At 37.6% G+C, this 16,815-nt stretch overlaps 1 protein-coding gene across 1 annotated transcript in view; it reads left to right on the top strand.

Moving 5' to 3' along the window:
* Positions 1–7,330: 7,330 nt before the first annotated feature.
* The window catches only part of GABRG2 (gamma-aminobutyric acid type A receptor gamma2 subunit), a 45,942-nt gene continuing 36,457 nt past the window's right edge, over positions 7,331–16,815 (top strand). The window contains exons 1-6 of the mRNA XM_009285985.1: positions 7,331–7,449; positions 7,600–7,748; positions 9,401–9,468; positions 10,456–10,676; positions 15,094–15,176; positions 15,880–16,017. Coding sequence (XP_009284260.1) covers positions 7,331–7,449; positions 7,600–7,748; positions 9,401–9,468; positions 10,456–10,676; positions 15,094–15,176; positions 15,880–16,017 — 778 coding nt within the window. The remainder of the gene's footprint in view (positions 7,450–7,599; positions 7,749–9,400; positions 9,469–10,455; positions 10,677–15,093; positions 15,177–15,879; positions 16,018–16,815) is intronic.

Raw genomic sequence — 16,815 nt, 5'->3', positions numbered from 1 at the left:
AAAACATGGGTGTGTTATCAACTTTGTTCTCATCCTAAATCCAAAACACAGCACTGTACCACTACTAGGGAAGAAATTAACTCTATCCCTGCCACCAGGACACCACCTCTCTAGGCTTCCTTTTTGTGTTTGAGTTTGTTGTGCACCTCCAGCCTTCTCAGTCGGTAGAGCATGGGAAACTAAAAAGTCCTTGGCTAGTGTAAGCACTACTTAGCCACAACTAAAACATGGGTGCGTTATCAACATTGTTCTCATCCTAAATCCAAAACACAGCACTGTACCAGCTACTAGGGAAGAAATTAACTCTATCCCTGCCGAAACCAGGACACACTCTCAATAAATGCACTCCAAAGGGCTTTTTTAAAAAGCTTTTTCACAAACTTACAGGAAGGAAACAAAACTTAAACCAAGTTAAATTTTTCATTTTCAACCTTTCTGTGTAAACACTTGTAGCCACATTCAGGTGAATCTGCAAATACGGAAAATAGATGCTGTGTAACTACAAAGGGCTAAATTTTATGATGTGATAAGGTGCAATAGCTAATGTGAGTGCACGTCTTGGGGAAGATGTAGAATGACTGTAAGATAAATTAGTCTGCTATGACTGACAGTTTTATAGCAACTAATACAAAACATCATTGCCATGTAATATTTTAGAAGTCTCTGAAGAGGTTTAAGAATTGGACTGCTTTACTCAAAACAGCTGACAAGTACCACTGAGGATACTGTGAGTTGCTGAGTGACTAGAAGAAGTCCTGCAAAATCCACAGCATGATACTTAGGTGCCATGTTGCCAGGTATCATCTCATTCAGTGGAAAACAACGTAAATGTTCACAGGAATCTGGCTGGCCTTTAAATCTCAATGTAGGCATAGTTTTCAGAAATGACTGACTGCTGGCAATCTAGAGCCTTCATGTACTGTAAAGACAGCTGAAAAGTCACCTGCTGGGAGTACTCATCTGTGCTACTCTAGTGATTTCTGGGTCTTGAATATCCATTTTGAGACTTGTGTGCTCAGTCCCTACTTAATCTTAGTGTTTCATCTGTAACAATTTATTTATTAGAATTGTAGTATTATTTTAATATTTTTTTCTTGTACATTTCAATACCTCTGTGGCTTAGGAATGACATAAAAACTCAGCTTTGTTTTGGTTTTAAGCAGTGATTATTTCATGCCAAGTTTTTAAATACTTTACATGATTTTAATAGTTTCTGGAATGATAGCTGTAGCTGTAGCAGTTGCCCAGGAAATAAACTATCTCCTACAGGTGACCTACCTAAAATCCGACCTACCTAAACCGCTAAGTAGAGGTAAAAACTATTTTCTTTCTCCTTGTGAACTTCCTCAGCCTCCCTTGCTACATGACTATGTCAAGTGGCCAAAGTACAGCTAATACTCCCTAGTGGCCAAATCTGAAACAAGCTTTTCTGGAAACACTGTGAATCTACTATTTCAGGCTCTTCTGAGACAAAGCTCCATCTAGGTACCAGAATTGCAGTCTCACCAGCACCAGAGCTCTAAGTGGAGGGAGCAGGAAAACAAGACACTTTCTCTGTGATTTCTTAGCCCAAATGTCTCAACGCAGTCTCCATTTCCTTTTGTGGAACTTCTGATAACTGACTGCATCTCCTCTTTTCCTCTAAGCAAAGCATTATTCTAAGTTTCCAACTGGTGTGGGAATCGACTCGGGATGAGATTAATCTTCATATTACATGATTTGCAATCCTGAGAAAAGTGAAGGTTGGGTATTGTGATGAACATTTAGTAGTAAAAGAGAAAATAGGTACCATTTTTATGGTAAAGATAGGAGTATGGGCACAGCCTTAAGATTTAAACAATACAAATGGACAGAATAGAAACAGGAACAGGGAGAGAGAATTCAGCATACAGCTTTGTGAAAACATTTTATATTTCAATTGAGATAGCTTTACTTAAAATATGATTGGCAGTCAACAAGAGAGAATATATATAGTTAGATTGCCACAGACACCGTAATCTCCTGCAAATATGCTATTCTCTACATACTCATATGTCACATCTGCATACAGCATCTCTGTATCCACAGTGGGAACTTGGAATATGTCCTTCCCTCACACTGATTGTATTATCATCGTGAATAAAGTATGACCTATAGATTAGGGTAATTTTTTGTGCACATCAAAGAATGAATTTAGCTTGACTATTCATTAAGTTAAACAGTGCTGTTAGGTAAAAGAGCAAGCCTTGTTTCAGTCCTTCACTGAGACATAGAAAACATTGGTGCTTTAAGTGGAAGACTCACTGTATGCGTGAGTAGTTTATTAAATCTTTGCTGTAGGCTCTGTAGCTTCTATAGCCTACTTGGTATAAAAGATGAAATTAGTCAGACTTTTTTGACAAATAAACTTAAGGTTTTAATTAGAGTTAAACTAATTAGTTGTTGGCTATTCAGTACTGCTACAGGTCATCTTCTTTAGGCACTTTGGGGCTACTCTGATTCTGCTTGTAAACAGCAATGCAATAGCAAGCAGATTCCAGCAGGGATAATTGACTCTTGTGTGAAGTTTCTTAATAGAACACTTGGAACTAGTTAAAAATCATTTTCTATATTTAGAAAAGTTAAAGGACAGAGCCACAGCAGGCAGAAATTGGCATATCTTATTTAAAGTCACTGGAATTCTAGAGATTTTGACCAGCTAAATATGTGACCTCACATCTGAATGTTGAAAGACTGAGCAGTCATGGTAGGTTTTTGCATCATTGAAGAGTATAATTTCCCTTCTACTACTTGTAACAAGTTATGAAAATCATGTTCCTGTGGATTGGGAAATATTTACCTTATTTCAAAGGGACATCCTTTGTGAGTTATTGCTCACTGATGAAATAAGATGTACCCAATCTGTCCCTCAGTTTAGACCAAAAAATTATTGCTGTTGCATGTGATTTTAAATAATGTATAGTGTATCTTTACCAACATATCGTAGTGTCTTTCTAAGAAATGCTACATATGATTCTTCTGGAAGTTACATTAGAGTGTCTCTGATATGGAGATGTCATGGAACAGCAGAGATCATCAAAAATTATAATGCCGACTTCATGTTAGCAATTAACTAAAACACAGTAGTTTTGAAACAGATAATCCACCATTTATTTTGAATTTTGAACTAAAGAATTTAAGCCAAAGGGGTTGAAAGGATAATAATGTAAGACAGCTAAATACCATTAATATAATTATTTGTTAAATTTTACTAAAGTGATTTATCATCACAGAATAAAACAGGTGTTTTCTTTTCCTTTAGCTTTTCCCATTTTGTTTGTCAAGCAAACAAAAAAGAGTTACAGACAACAGGTTATCATACAAATAGATATTCCCTTGTTTTGGCAGTGCTGCAGTTGCATGTGGAAGCATTTGCTTTCCCCTGGCACGCTCACCATGACAAGACTTCTCTTTCAATGTAATCCACACAAATACAAATTTTACCAGGGGAAAAAAAAGAAAAAAAAAAAAAAAAAAATAATAAATCTATTAAAAAGAAGAATGGATTCTCAAACTGTAACGTGGACTTCATGGGTTTGAACTGCTAGAGAATAGTGTATCAGCACATTAACGAAATCTTTGACTAATGGGCTTTGCTGTGTCTTCTGGACAAGGTTCAGAAAAGAAGATGGAAAAAAAATATTTTCCTAACACATCAGTGATTTCTCAGCAGAGATATCCTCTGGGACTGATTGAACTAATCTTCTAGTATTTCAACATATTTCCAGCATAGAAATAATGCCTTTAGCGCTAAGGGGTCTGTAAAAGAGGCTATGCCAATGAAATAGAGCATCTTTTCATTGGTTCTTTATCCTTTGGTTGGTGAACCCAGTTCTACCTGCAGTAGGTACCTCTGCCCACAGAGGTTAAACTTGTTCCATGAATAATTAAATGTTGCCCAGATGGCATTGCAAAAAACTTATGGATGGTGTGCACTAGCAAAGATCTGGAGAATCCGGTCCTGAACATTTAGTTTGTGTAATCCCAGTTTGTGCTAAAGTTACACCTCACCAGTGAGCACTCGAAAGAGCTTTATAAAAGTTATAAATCAAGTAACAACTTCTTTAGTACAGAATTAGGATTAGTATGTGTATTTTATAGTGAGGGAGATAAGAAACATGAGTTAAAAGTCTTTTTAGCCCCTGCCATGGTAAAAACCTCACTGGCAGAATGAGGTTTGTATGTAATTGTAGAGTAAGATACCAGTTCATAGATCTTTGCACATTTTATAAAAAAAAAATAAAAAATATGACTCAATCTTGTGCTGTCATCCCCCCCAAATATTCCTGTAGTCCAAATTAATGTACTTTCTGATCTAAATTAATAAATGCGTATTAGCCTGTAGTGATTTCTGCCCTCTATTTGCTTTGTGAAGATGTATTTCAAATAATTTGACACATACAAAGAGCCCCCCTGAATGTTAGGCACATTCATGGTTATATATATGTGTAAGTAATTACGATCATAGCTACCTCAAGCAGGCTTAGCTGGCAAACTGAGTGGGGATTGGACCAGACGACCTCCAAAAGCACCTTCTAACTTTAATTACCCTAAGACTTTAAGTTTCAAGTTTGAGTTCTGACCCTCTTAAGCCATCTCTTTTCCAAACAGGGAAACTAGCTTTATGTAGAGCAGTCTTGCACACATCTTGCAATGGCATTAATGTCAGAAGTGGGCATATCTCAAACAGTGACATTTTGTATCAGTATCTGAAACATTAACTTTTAAAAAATTATACTGTAATCTGCAAATAGGTATATATGTGTTTCTTTGCATATCTATATTACTAGATTTGAAAACCTCTAGCAGTCATGAAAATAAAAACAGTTTTCAATATGCATTTGGGTATAATCTGGGCTTTATTGAATTTGTTCTGGACATTAAAAGCACTGGCAAAATTTAGGCCATATAATCAGAAGGACTGATCTGAAAGTCTTAAGGAGATGAAAAGGGCTTTGTCATTGTCACTTTCATTAGTATTAATGGCATTACACAACTAAAGCCCTGCTCATCTCGATACAGACGCACCTCTGATCGTTCTGGCTGGTATGCAGTCTTACACAGACAGACATTTAGACAATTGGATACCCATGCTAACTTATGATCCATTTGGAATTCAGATAAAAGCTGGAATTCAGTGGCCTTTTTCCCTAGTTACACTGGCTGTGTTCCCTCTCTGCTCTCTCACACTAATCTCATAAGGCATTTGCTGGTTTTTGAGATTTGAAGTGCCAAAATGGCTTGAAATGGCAGATGAGCAAAGAGTGAGCTATTTCTTTCCTACAAATAATTACCAAGAGGAAACGGAAGTTTTAGTGACTGTGGGCCACTGTTCAATAAGGTTGTTGTAGATTTGAGACAAGCCCTAGACAAAATCTTTTTCATCACCTAATCTTGCACTGTCCAGTACACCAGACTCCACTCACTAGCTGTTTGACTTTTGAAGCTTTCTCATCACATTAATATTTAGGAACGCGTTGCCTTTGTGAAAGAATGTATTTGATTTACTTTTCTTTTTCCATTCAGAAAAACTATTATTTTTGGAGAATAGATGTTTAATTGGTTATAAAACAGGAGTATGGCTTTTTATACATGAAGTTAGGTTTTTTCATTCACTTTGCACTGACTGAAAACATATAGTGTCTTCTGTTTGCAAAGACTTTTTTTAGAAGGATTTCCTTTCCTCCAGGAGGGAGAACCTTGCCTCAGTTATGTTCCTTTGAATTACAATTAGATCTTTGAACTCCAGACAGCTGAATAAACAAAATTTCCCCACCAATTTAATTATCCTGGCCTGTTTGTCAGTACCAGCAGAATACTATGTAGCACATTGCCAGTTAAAACTCTGCTTTTCATTGCCAGTAAAACACTACAGGTTCAGGCCTTTGTAGCCAGAGGGAGGAGTTTGGGTTGCCTATTCTCGATCTGGGAAGCTGAAGCTCCCAGATGCATATTGCTGGTGCAGGGTGGGTTAGGTGGTGCCTGGAGGCTGCAGTCAGTGGTACTTAGTACATGTAATAAAAGCATAGATTAACCTAGCTTCACTAGCAGCTTCCAAGCTCAATTCAATGCAATGCAAGACTGGCTCTTTCGTGCATGCTATGCATTCCCAGTTGTTACAGCCCTATGCGCAGTCTCAGGCTGCTTCAAATTCCAGCACCTCCTGGGAAGCAGTCTTATACAGGGAGACATAGATGTGCTGTGGCTCTTTCCTATTAGGCTGTGCCCACGGGGAAGAAAGAAGCTAAAGCCTCTTTCGTAGTGAAGTTGTATTTGTGTAGTTGGTTTGCAGCTCCCAAATGCCCAATACAGGCGAGCCTTCAGGCCATCCACTCTGGGTAGGTATAAACAGGATGCAGCAGGGTAGCACTGTAGGGAGGAGTGGGCAAGACCTCAGCTGAGCGAAGATCTGTGTTAACAGAATGGCTCTCTGAGACTCTGGGACTAGTCATCCCTTCACTATTGCACCCATGACCATGGTCAGTTGTGTCCACTTTCAATCTTGTGTGCCACGTGTGAGTTCTAGCCTCCATGAGAATCTACTTCTCTATGCCCTTTCCTACTTCTGTACAGCTCCTGGTTGAAACAGGAAAATAATTAAATTTTCTGCTTTTGACCCATTCGCTAGCTTAAGACATTTGTAGTATCATTAAGATTTTTCATATCCAGCAGTGTTCAAACTTTGTCACAGAAGCAGGTCAGGAAAGAAAGGCACTGGCATATTATGCAAAAAACTTACAGTCGCCTAGCACCATTCAGCTGATTACTACTGACATTCTGAAATGAAAATATCTGATGATGTCATATTCTAAAGTAGTTTCTATGTTATCCTCTAGAACTGGAGGCACAGATTTTAAGAAAACAAAACATCCACTAAGGCTAGTCTCTACATATTTCCGATTCCTAACTTGCTCTTTTTACTGTGCTAAGCAGGTTGAATTATACTAGATCTGCTGTCATACTGCCCAGTAGCAGAAAAAAAACGGTAGGCAGACTTTTTATCCTCTCTCAGTTCTGGTTAGCAAAAGTGAAAATGAAAACCACTGGCAAAAATTTATGCTGAACTTTCCAAACACACAATAAGCTCAAGTTCATCAGAGTGGAGAAAAGCTGCATGACAGTTTGTTTGAATGAATCTAATTATTGGTCTTGTCAGTAATGTGTTACATCAAATCGTTCTCTCAAAGAGAAGTAAGGCAACAACACTGTGTACATACTAAGTGATATTTTGGTGGAGAGTTGCATAAGCTAAGTGACAATTAGATTTGTTTCATAACAGGTCCCACCTGAGTCAGTGAGAGAAAAAATAGGCATGCCAAAGGTGATAAGCACTGATGTTCCTTCAAATAGACAGAATATGATCTCAACTGTAGTAAAAGGAAATGTTGCTAAAGTGAACTGTAACCTCAACTGTTATGTGACATCTTTACTGTGAGTCTCTTTCTATAAAGCAGGCAATTTTTCAATGTTTTGTACAGTACTATTAAAACCTGAATTATGTATGTATTGTCTCTGAGGAGGTTGCCTAGAAATTCATATTTTTCAAGGCTTTCCATTTCTTCATTTTTATTTCTTTAACAGTTCCACCCAAAAGGGGGATGATGATTATGAAGATTACACTTCAAATAAGACTTGGGTTTTGACTCCCAAAGTCCATGAGAGTGATGTCACTCTTATTTTAAATGGCTTGCTGGAAGGATATGACAACAAGTTGAGACCTGACATAGGAGGTATGTTGTTTTTCTTTTTAGGCCACTTTTGATTAAGTGGTGAAGAGAAAGACTTTTCATACTATATTATGCTACACAGGAAGCAGAAACCATTCAAAGTACTTACAAAAACAAAATACAATGTAGTAAAACATCAGTGGCATGAAAAGTAGTCATGATTTTTGGAAGCTGACATAAATTAAGGTTGCTAAATCTATTCTGAGACATGTAATAAGACTGCTGTGATTTGCTGAATCAGGCTGCTTGTAATGATGCACCTGCACAGGAAGTTCAGAATTTAACTTTTGGGGAATGAAAAAGCAAGTTTTTATCTTCTTTGTATATCTAAGTGAGGGTGTTAGAGAATCACAAATAACGTATTGGAAAGGAAGACCAAAATAAGGATAACGCAGCCTGATCCTTGCATGATGCAATGGACACAGAGCCTCTAACAACAGCAGGTCTACATTGACTGGTGCGGCATGGGCCCTCACTTGCACAGCAGGGCAAGAAGTGACTGGGGAATAGGGCACAGAGAAAGAGGTTCACAAAAGATAACTGTAGTCAAGTAAGGCCAACCTCCCTAGATTTCCCCCACAGCCAATATAAGTATATAGACCCAAGCTTGGACTCATAATGGAAGTCTTATTTGACTGAATCACCTTTTGCAGGAATCTTCCTCTCCACTGATTACTGAGGGAGTTTGAAGAGATAAATCTCTCTGAGCTGCTGCAAGTCAGTTTGAGAAGGCCCCATGTGTGCACAGAACAGGCAGACAATACCTCTGCAGAAGAGGATACAGCAGTAATAAGATTATAGAAAAACGCAAAGAGAATTCTTGGATGAGGCAGGCAGAGGAAAGCAGAGAACAAAAAGGTTAGTGAAGGAAGCTGCTCCTAACAAGTTTATAGAGGCTTATAAACTAAGGAATTTTTCACAGTGAGGGATAACATGAGTATTTAACCTTCAATGTATGTATATAGTGTAAATTAACAGAGGAATTTGTATTATTCTCCCAATCCGAGACTTTCAAGAACAGAAAGGAATTAAGCATTCATAAAAGCATCTGGGAAAAAACAATCATATTTTAGTCAAGGTTTATAAGAATAATAAAGCTACAATAAAGTAATTTCAAAATAAATTAATCTAACAACTGTTTGTCATTCCTGTTTTAGAGCCTTGAGTATTATTTTTGCTTTGGGCTCATGAAATTTTTACTTACCTACAGCCATCTCTGCAGGCAACAGCAGTCGTGGTTTTAGCATTATAATGTAAAACGAGTGATGTAAGACATCATAAGAAGCATAAGTTTGCTTTCATTGATAGTGTTTTGTCAGATGTGTTGCTATGACCTGACACAAAATATACATACTCTCAGTCTGATATGACTCACTCTAAGGTAACAACACTGGTTTCAGTATTTGTTCTCATAGCATAAGTGAATTTGTTCTGATAGAATAAATGATATAAGAATTTGTCTTAAAGTGTCTTCAACTAATTTCAAACTGGAGAAATCGCTGCAAATTTATATGTATTGTATATGCACATTTAAATGTGAGGCAACCATAGCCATACAAGAGAGGTACTATAATAATCTTTTGCTTGTGTTTAACTTTCAAGTAGTTGATTTTGACCTTCACTCATGTTACTGATTCTTGCCGTTTCTCTTACAGTTAAACCAACAGTAATTCACACTGACATGTACGTAAATAGCATTGGGCCTGTGAATGCTATCAATATGGTAGGTAAATGATTGCCAATTTTTCTACAATGTTCACTTTGTTACAAAGCCTCCATCATTTTTGACATTACAAAGCTTCCATTAATTTTAATGTTGTGCTACACTATATTATTTTTTAAATCTCATTATTATTATTATTATGGATGTGAGGACTATATGAGCTATGAATCTCTTCAAGACAGGGAAACTGAGCTCTATGCTGAAAAAAATGTAATAATAATAGTTTTAACATATCCTCACGCTTTTATGTGCTCTACTTTCAAGTGTTTTGTGACAGTTTAACTCCTGTAAAACTGAGCTTCCAGATTGCTACAAAATAAGGAAAACCATTCACCAGTGATATTACCACTCTTGCCACCAAGAGATAAAAAGAAAAAAACCTACATCCTCTCTCCTCTCCTCTTTCCAAAGTTCTTACAGAAAAATTTAATTATATCTTCGTACAGGTGAGGGAAAATGGTCTAGCCTTAGCACAATGTCTACCTCATTCTTGTAGTTTTCATGTGTAGAAAGAAACCTCAGGTTGCTCTTTTCCATTCTATAATTCCCTTTGCATCTTCTGGCTGCCCAGCAGTACCAGGGAAAGTGAGACTTCACCACTTCTGATATTAACTGTGGGGCACAGGCAATTAAGGCAGCCAAGTCAGTTCCAATTTTTCCTGTCCTAGAACCAAGGGAATAAGAAATTGTTCTCTGACCTGATCAGGTGTGGGTTGAGGTGTGGGGACACAGAGTTAGGAAGGTGCATATCCCACTCAATTGCATTTTAGTTTCACCTGCCAGTGGGAAAATAACAGAATAAATTGCTTTTAAACAATAATCTTTGGTAAACCATGCCTTCAAAAATTGACAAAAAATTGTTTTTATCAGTTCTAGTATCATATTCTGTAGTTCACATTTTTCATATGAAATTAAGGAAAGCATATCAGGAGTTATGTGAAATGCTGAGTGCTATGTTTTCATCAGTATTTCTGGTTAACACAACAGGAATATACAATTGATATATTTTTCGCCCAAACGTGGTATGACAGACGTCTGAAGTTCAACAGCACTATAAAAGTGCTCAGATTAAACAGCAACATGGTTGGGAAGATCTGGATACCAGACACATTTTTCCGAAATTCCAAGAAAGCTGATGCTCACTGGATAACAACTCCTAATAGGATGCTCAGGATCTGGAATGACGGCAGAGTGTTGTACACATTGAGGTATTTATACCTGACTTTAATTTCAGTTTCTCTGGGGAAAGCCAAAGAGAAAGGTCCTGTGAATTCAGGTCTTTTGACACTAACCTGAAGGAAAAAACATTGAGTTTCCCATTGACTTATGCATCCAACCTTGAAAAAGGGAAATATTTAGAAGATATTACTTGCATGGAATTTATTTTATATTGGCACAGTAAAGAGTTTTATTTCTTCCCATAGGTTGTACTGTCTTGCTCTACAATAGTCACATTCCTATACTAAAATGAATATAAGCATTGTTATAGTAATTAATCTTCATTTCATATATTATTCTATGATTTCCAGGTATGTGTTTATTGTTTGCCACTGGTTTGGTCCATATTGCCTTTTACCTTTTTATTGGGTTATAACGATGAATTAAAAATATCCTTGAATTAAGTAGATGGTATAAAAGGAAGTATTATGTACATCCAAGGCATCTTATTCTGAATCAATTAATTACAATTTAGCTAAATGAAGCTCCACCCTTCAAAAGCATTTAATTCCTCAAATATCTTATGAAAATAAGGATTATCATTTCAGCATTGGTCATTTAAAGTTTAATCCAAAACCTACAGATATGCCCTGTTCCACTGAAATTTTCATGAATCTGAACTTGATATGCTCATCTCCAGATTTCTCAGGCACGTATATAGCTTTTCTTTTGAGACAGATTACCTTTAAAAACTATCTTTTCAATAATTGTTATGTGTATGCCTACATTTAAGTGTAACGTATGCAATATGTAACAATTCAAATATCATATTCCCAATAACCATAAGATACTTCCTAAATGTGAAAATTCTAAGTGCCTATTTTTTCTTTTTCTTACATGTGATATAATATTTGGTCCTATGTAAAATGTAGATAAAGATGGCATTTGTTCAAGAGAATTTATAATTTAAAATGAGAGTAAAGAATCAAACATGTTAGACATAAGACCATCTGAGTTTTAGACTGCATTTTTTTTCAAAGTATTTTTTCTGCTTTTGTTTTATTTGGTGTCAAAAATAATGTTTTAAAGAAAAGTACACTAATAATTTTAATTACTAGATCTGAAGCTTTGGTTAAGACAACCTTTTAATGTTGCAACTGTCTGATTTACAAAAAGGAGTTTTATTTCATAGTTATTTTACGTTCATTACACATTCCATTGCCAGAAGAGATAAGAGAATGATCGGAATTGAAATCTCGTGCAAATCAAAGGCAGTCTGATAAGGAAGATCCTAGGTCCACTTTTGAAATGTTAAATTTGGACTTAGCTACACTACTGTCTCTTTGGATTTCCTTACATTTCTCTTCAAACCCCTCAGTTCCCCTCATTAGAAAGAGAGATATCTGATAGAACTTAGAAACAGTTATCTGTTATTAATGTATACTTAGATGTTGTAGTGAGTCACAGCAAGCACCAGTAAGGATTCAAGCTGGATTAATCCAGAAGTGAAATGTGATAGTATCATCACAGATCTGGGATTCTGTCCTGAAGAGAAGAGGGCTCCGGAAGAGCTGGTTGATTTTCTCAGTCCCCTCCCTCTAAGCTCAAGGACAGTCCATCCTGACCAGCAGGAAATCAAGCAAAGATAGAAGGCAGTCTGCATGGATCAACACACTCCTGACAAAACTCAAATGTGAAAAGAAAATGTACTAGAGTTTGAAGCAGGGACAGGTGACCCAGGAGGAATACAGAGATGCTGTCCGAGCACTCAGGGACAGGATTAGAAAAGCCAAAGTTCATCTCAAGTCAAATCTGACTAGGGACATGAAAGCAAGAAGGGTTTCTACACATACATACTCAGCAAAAGGAAGACTAGGGAAAATGTGGGCACACCACTGAACGGGAAAGAGGACCTTGTCACAAAGGACACTAACAAGGCCAAGGTTCACAATGACTTCTTTGCCTCAGTTTTTACTGGTAAAACCCTGCCTTCAGAAATTCCAGGTGCCTGAGACCAGTACGAAAGTGGAGCAAGGAAGACTTACCTTTGGTGGAAGAGGATGAGGTATGGGCTAAATAAGTGGACACTGAGGTGGATTGAATATGCCTGAACAGCCAGGCTCAAAGGGTTGGGATCAGTGGCATGAAGGCCAACTGGAAAGCAGTCACTAGTGGTGTACTCCCCAGTTTTGGTTTAGGCCAATACAGTTTCACATCTTCACATCTTCATTAATGACCTGGACAATGGGACAGAGTGCACCCTCAGCATGTCTGCAGATAATACAAAACTGGAAAGAGTGACTGGTATATCATAAGGTTGTGCTACCACCCAGAGGGACTGCAACATGCTGGAGAACTGGGCCAACAGGAATCTCATGGAGTTCAACAAAGGAAAATGTCATCCTGAACCAGGGGAGGAATAACCCCATGCAGCAGTACCGGGTAGGGGCTGACCAGCTGAAAAGCACCTTGCAGAAAAAGACCTGGGGATCCTGGTGGACATTCACCATGAGCCAGCAAAGTGCCCTTGAAGCAAAGGCAAACAGCATCCTGGACTACATTAGGAAGACCATTGCCAGCAGGTCAATGGAAACGATCCTTCTCCTCTGCCCAGCACTAGCGAGACACATCTGGAGTGCTGGGTCCAGTGTTAGGCTCCCCAGTACAAGAGGGATATGAACTTACTGGAGCAAATGCAGTGAAGGCTCACTAAGATGCTGAAGGGCTGGGAGCATCCAATGTACAGGGAGAGGCTGAGGGAGCTGGGACTGTTCAGCCTAGAGAAGAGAAGGCTCGGGGGATCTTATCAATGTGTGTAATGTGGGTGGGGGTAAAGAAGGTAGGGGATGGAAGGGGTAAAGAAGACAGAGACATAATCTCAGTGGTATCCAGTGATAGGACAGGAGGCAATGGGCACAAGCTGAAGTACAGGACATTATGTTTAAACATAAGAAGAAACTTTTTTACTGTGAGAATGGTCAAACAGTGGAACGGGTTGCCCAGAAAACTTCATGCTTGGAGATGTTTAAAGCCTGGATTATGTTTTGTGTTGGGGAATGAAATCTACTCAATTCCACAAGAGAAAAATAAAAACCATCAGTAAATCTGAGCCTATCCCAAATTCAAACAGTGTTAAATATATTCACCAGAGGAAAGGCAATATCGAAGAAAGATCTTAATCATTTTTTGCATCCATATTATGATTATCTTGAAATGAAACTGAAGATGATGGAAATAAGAAGAGAAAGAGCGAGCAATAATGTTAGCACACAGAATCAGGTCTCCTTCTGTGTCACAAACAGAACTTCCCTTAATTTCAAAGGAAATTAGGTATGTTCCTAAGTCCCTAATGCAGAAAAGTTTCCTTTTGACTTCATTAACTTGGTGGCTAGTGGTCACAGCATCCCTCTGCATCCCACAGTATGAGACCTGGGGAGTCATATGCATGCAGCACCTACATGCAGGAGCCAGGAGACAAACCCACCTCACAGGGTTGCTCATTTATACACCCAGGAATCAGCAAAGACCAGAAACCTACGGTTTTCCTAGAGACTCATGGAAGAAGTAAACATCACTCTGCTCTTTTTTTTTCCCCTCCTTTTCCCTTTTCCCTCTCTCACCCCACCTCCTCCCTCCTTTCCAACTTCAAAGTATCATGCAGTTCATGGCAGGGCTGGGCCTATGTATAGGCTAGCAACAATTAAGGAACTGAATGAAAAATGGTAGAGTTTTTAGCAGGCACCTCAGGGGATACATCTCATCTAATTTTGGATTTCTAAAAGTACATGTCTCTACCTGGTCTATACCACCTACACCACCTGAGTTATCATGGAGACTCTCCTGATATTCAGTGGAGAAAAACACCTTTCAGTACATTCTTCTTCTGATTAAATTTAAATGTTTTATTTTGGAATGAAATGAAGTATATCCTCAGAGCGCCTGTCCACTAGCTATGAAGGTAGTCTAGATGGCTGTCTTGGATGCAGATGTCTAAATTTGGACTCCCATCCATCATTTCTGAAATAGAATTTTTGTCACGTAAAATACATTTCCCTAGTGCATTATGGCATGTTGTGACACAGAGATTTGTCACTGCTCATGAGATGACCTGTATATCTACTTATGGATTTGCCAGTCATGAGTAATGCTGCCATTTCAGATACATAGGAACAGAACTTTAATAACATATTCTATTACACAGTCCAGAAAGTAGATGATCAGGGCCTGTGTAACCAAAAAAGAAATACTGCTTATCAGTAACCATGATGTCTTCCTATGCTTGGAATATCCAAATTAATACATACATATCAATAGTTTACTTTTGCTTTCTATATATATATATTATGTATTTGCATATGTCAGAGTCAGGTTCCATATTAGCAAGAATCTCATTCTGCCTGCCGTGAGTTAGCTTTCAGGACAAACTTCTTAAGTGCATCCTGTATATCTCAATCTCTTTCTCCTCAGGCTGACAATTGATGCTGAGTGTCAGCTACAGTTACACAACTTTCCAATGGATGCCCATTCCTGCCCCCTGGAATTTTCAAGCTGTAAGTAACATGCTTAGAAATATCCCTTTCCTGACCCACATTGAACCACTTATTATAAATTTATATATACATACTTAGAGTCAGCGAAGTTTATGTTCTTAACTAGACATAGTCCAATGGTTTTCAGTTTAATTGTGACCTTATTTTCAAGTACATGAATCATATATGTTCACAAATATAATCAAGGAAGGCTATATAAAAAATGATACAATTTCTGGGACCTATGTGATTAGTTTATGCTTATATCTTATCATAACAGTAAAAATTTTTACTTTCAGCATCAAAGTCTCATGGCCTGATACTTCCCCTCTGTGCATGGGTGTTTTACTATTGCAATAGCTGGAGTCAAGAGTTTGACATTTTGCAGCCAGGTCAATGTGTGAATTCCTAGTCCAGCTGCAAACTTTTTGGCCATAATTGAAACATGGGCAAAATTCCATCCTATTGGGTCCACAAAAGTGGAAAACTCATTTTTGAAAAATTTATCTCAAGTGCTATTTAATTTATAATAAATAAAATAAAATGTGACATTAAGTAAAAGGTACTACTAAGTAACTTGAGAAAAACATATCTATAATTTACTTGCAATAGGCTTCTCCAGTTTTTTCCAGAAATAGAAAATAGTATTTTTACTCCCCAAAGTACACTAAAATCCTAGCAATGACTATGAAACAAAGCATTCTGTATTTTCCGTTGCAATAAGATGGCTACCCAAGAGAAGAGATCATTTACCAATGGAAGCGCAGCTCAGTGGAGGTGGGAGACACCAGGTCCTGGAGGCTTTACCAGTTCTCCTTTACAGGATTAAGAAATACAACTGAGGTGGTGAAGACTACTTCAGGTAAGACAACTGATCTGTTTACCTTCAGATTCATTAGGATTTTATTAATAGAAAGAAAAAAAAGAAAGATATCTCTGTTTAGAACTTAACACTGGCACTTCACTGAACAATTACAGGCTTTTAAATACCTGTGGAACCATCCAGGCTTTATTATTTCTGAAGAAGAACTCAGAGGAAGAAAAATAAGTTGTCTACTGTCCATTCTTGTCCTCCAAGAAATACCTAGAACTGTCAGGAGAAAGCCACTACCACAAGGGGTGGGTGGGTGAGGGAACTTCCTATCCTGCTTCAGTGTAGAAAACAGCACAGCCAAGCCACTAAATGATAATCTGATACTGATTTGAATATTTTACAATCCCCTTCCAACTTCCAGAAGCAGAAAGTAGGCCTGAACAGAAATGAAACTCAAAGTCCCAACCTCTTTACTACAGCAGCTCCAAGTTTATTTTGTTCCTTAAAACAGGGCACATTCAACTCTCACTAAAGAGAACAGCCTTACAAATCAGAGTCTCAGATGATTTTCCTGCATATTTCTATCTCCTTGGAAACAACTAATGGAATTTAAAATGATAAATGAGGAAGTACTCAGCCTTTAATAAAAAAAGCAATTTTAACCCTACTAACTAAGCAGGAAAATACATTCTTCTAGGCATATATATTGTTTTATTCCTCAGTGGAAAGAAAATAATTGAATATGAGAAAGGATGTAAAGAGGAATTGCATAGCAATATTCTTGCACGTGCATGATACCCCTTGTCTTTGATTTTTTACTTGCAAAAAGAACAATAAAATGAAAGT

The sequence above is a fragment of the Aptenodytes forsteri genome, unplaced genomic scaffold (genome assembly GCF_000699145.1).
Source record: "Aptenodytes forsteri isolate BGI_AS27 unplaced genomic scaffold, ASM69914v1 Scaffold54, whole genome shotgun sequence".
Taxonomy (NCBI): Eukaryota; Metazoa; Chordata; class Aves; order Sphenisciformes; family Spheniscidae; genus Aptenodytes; species Aptenodytes forsteri.
The sequence above is the reverse complement of the archived record's forward strand: the minus strand, read 5'-3'. Positions and strand labels throughout refer to the sequence as shown.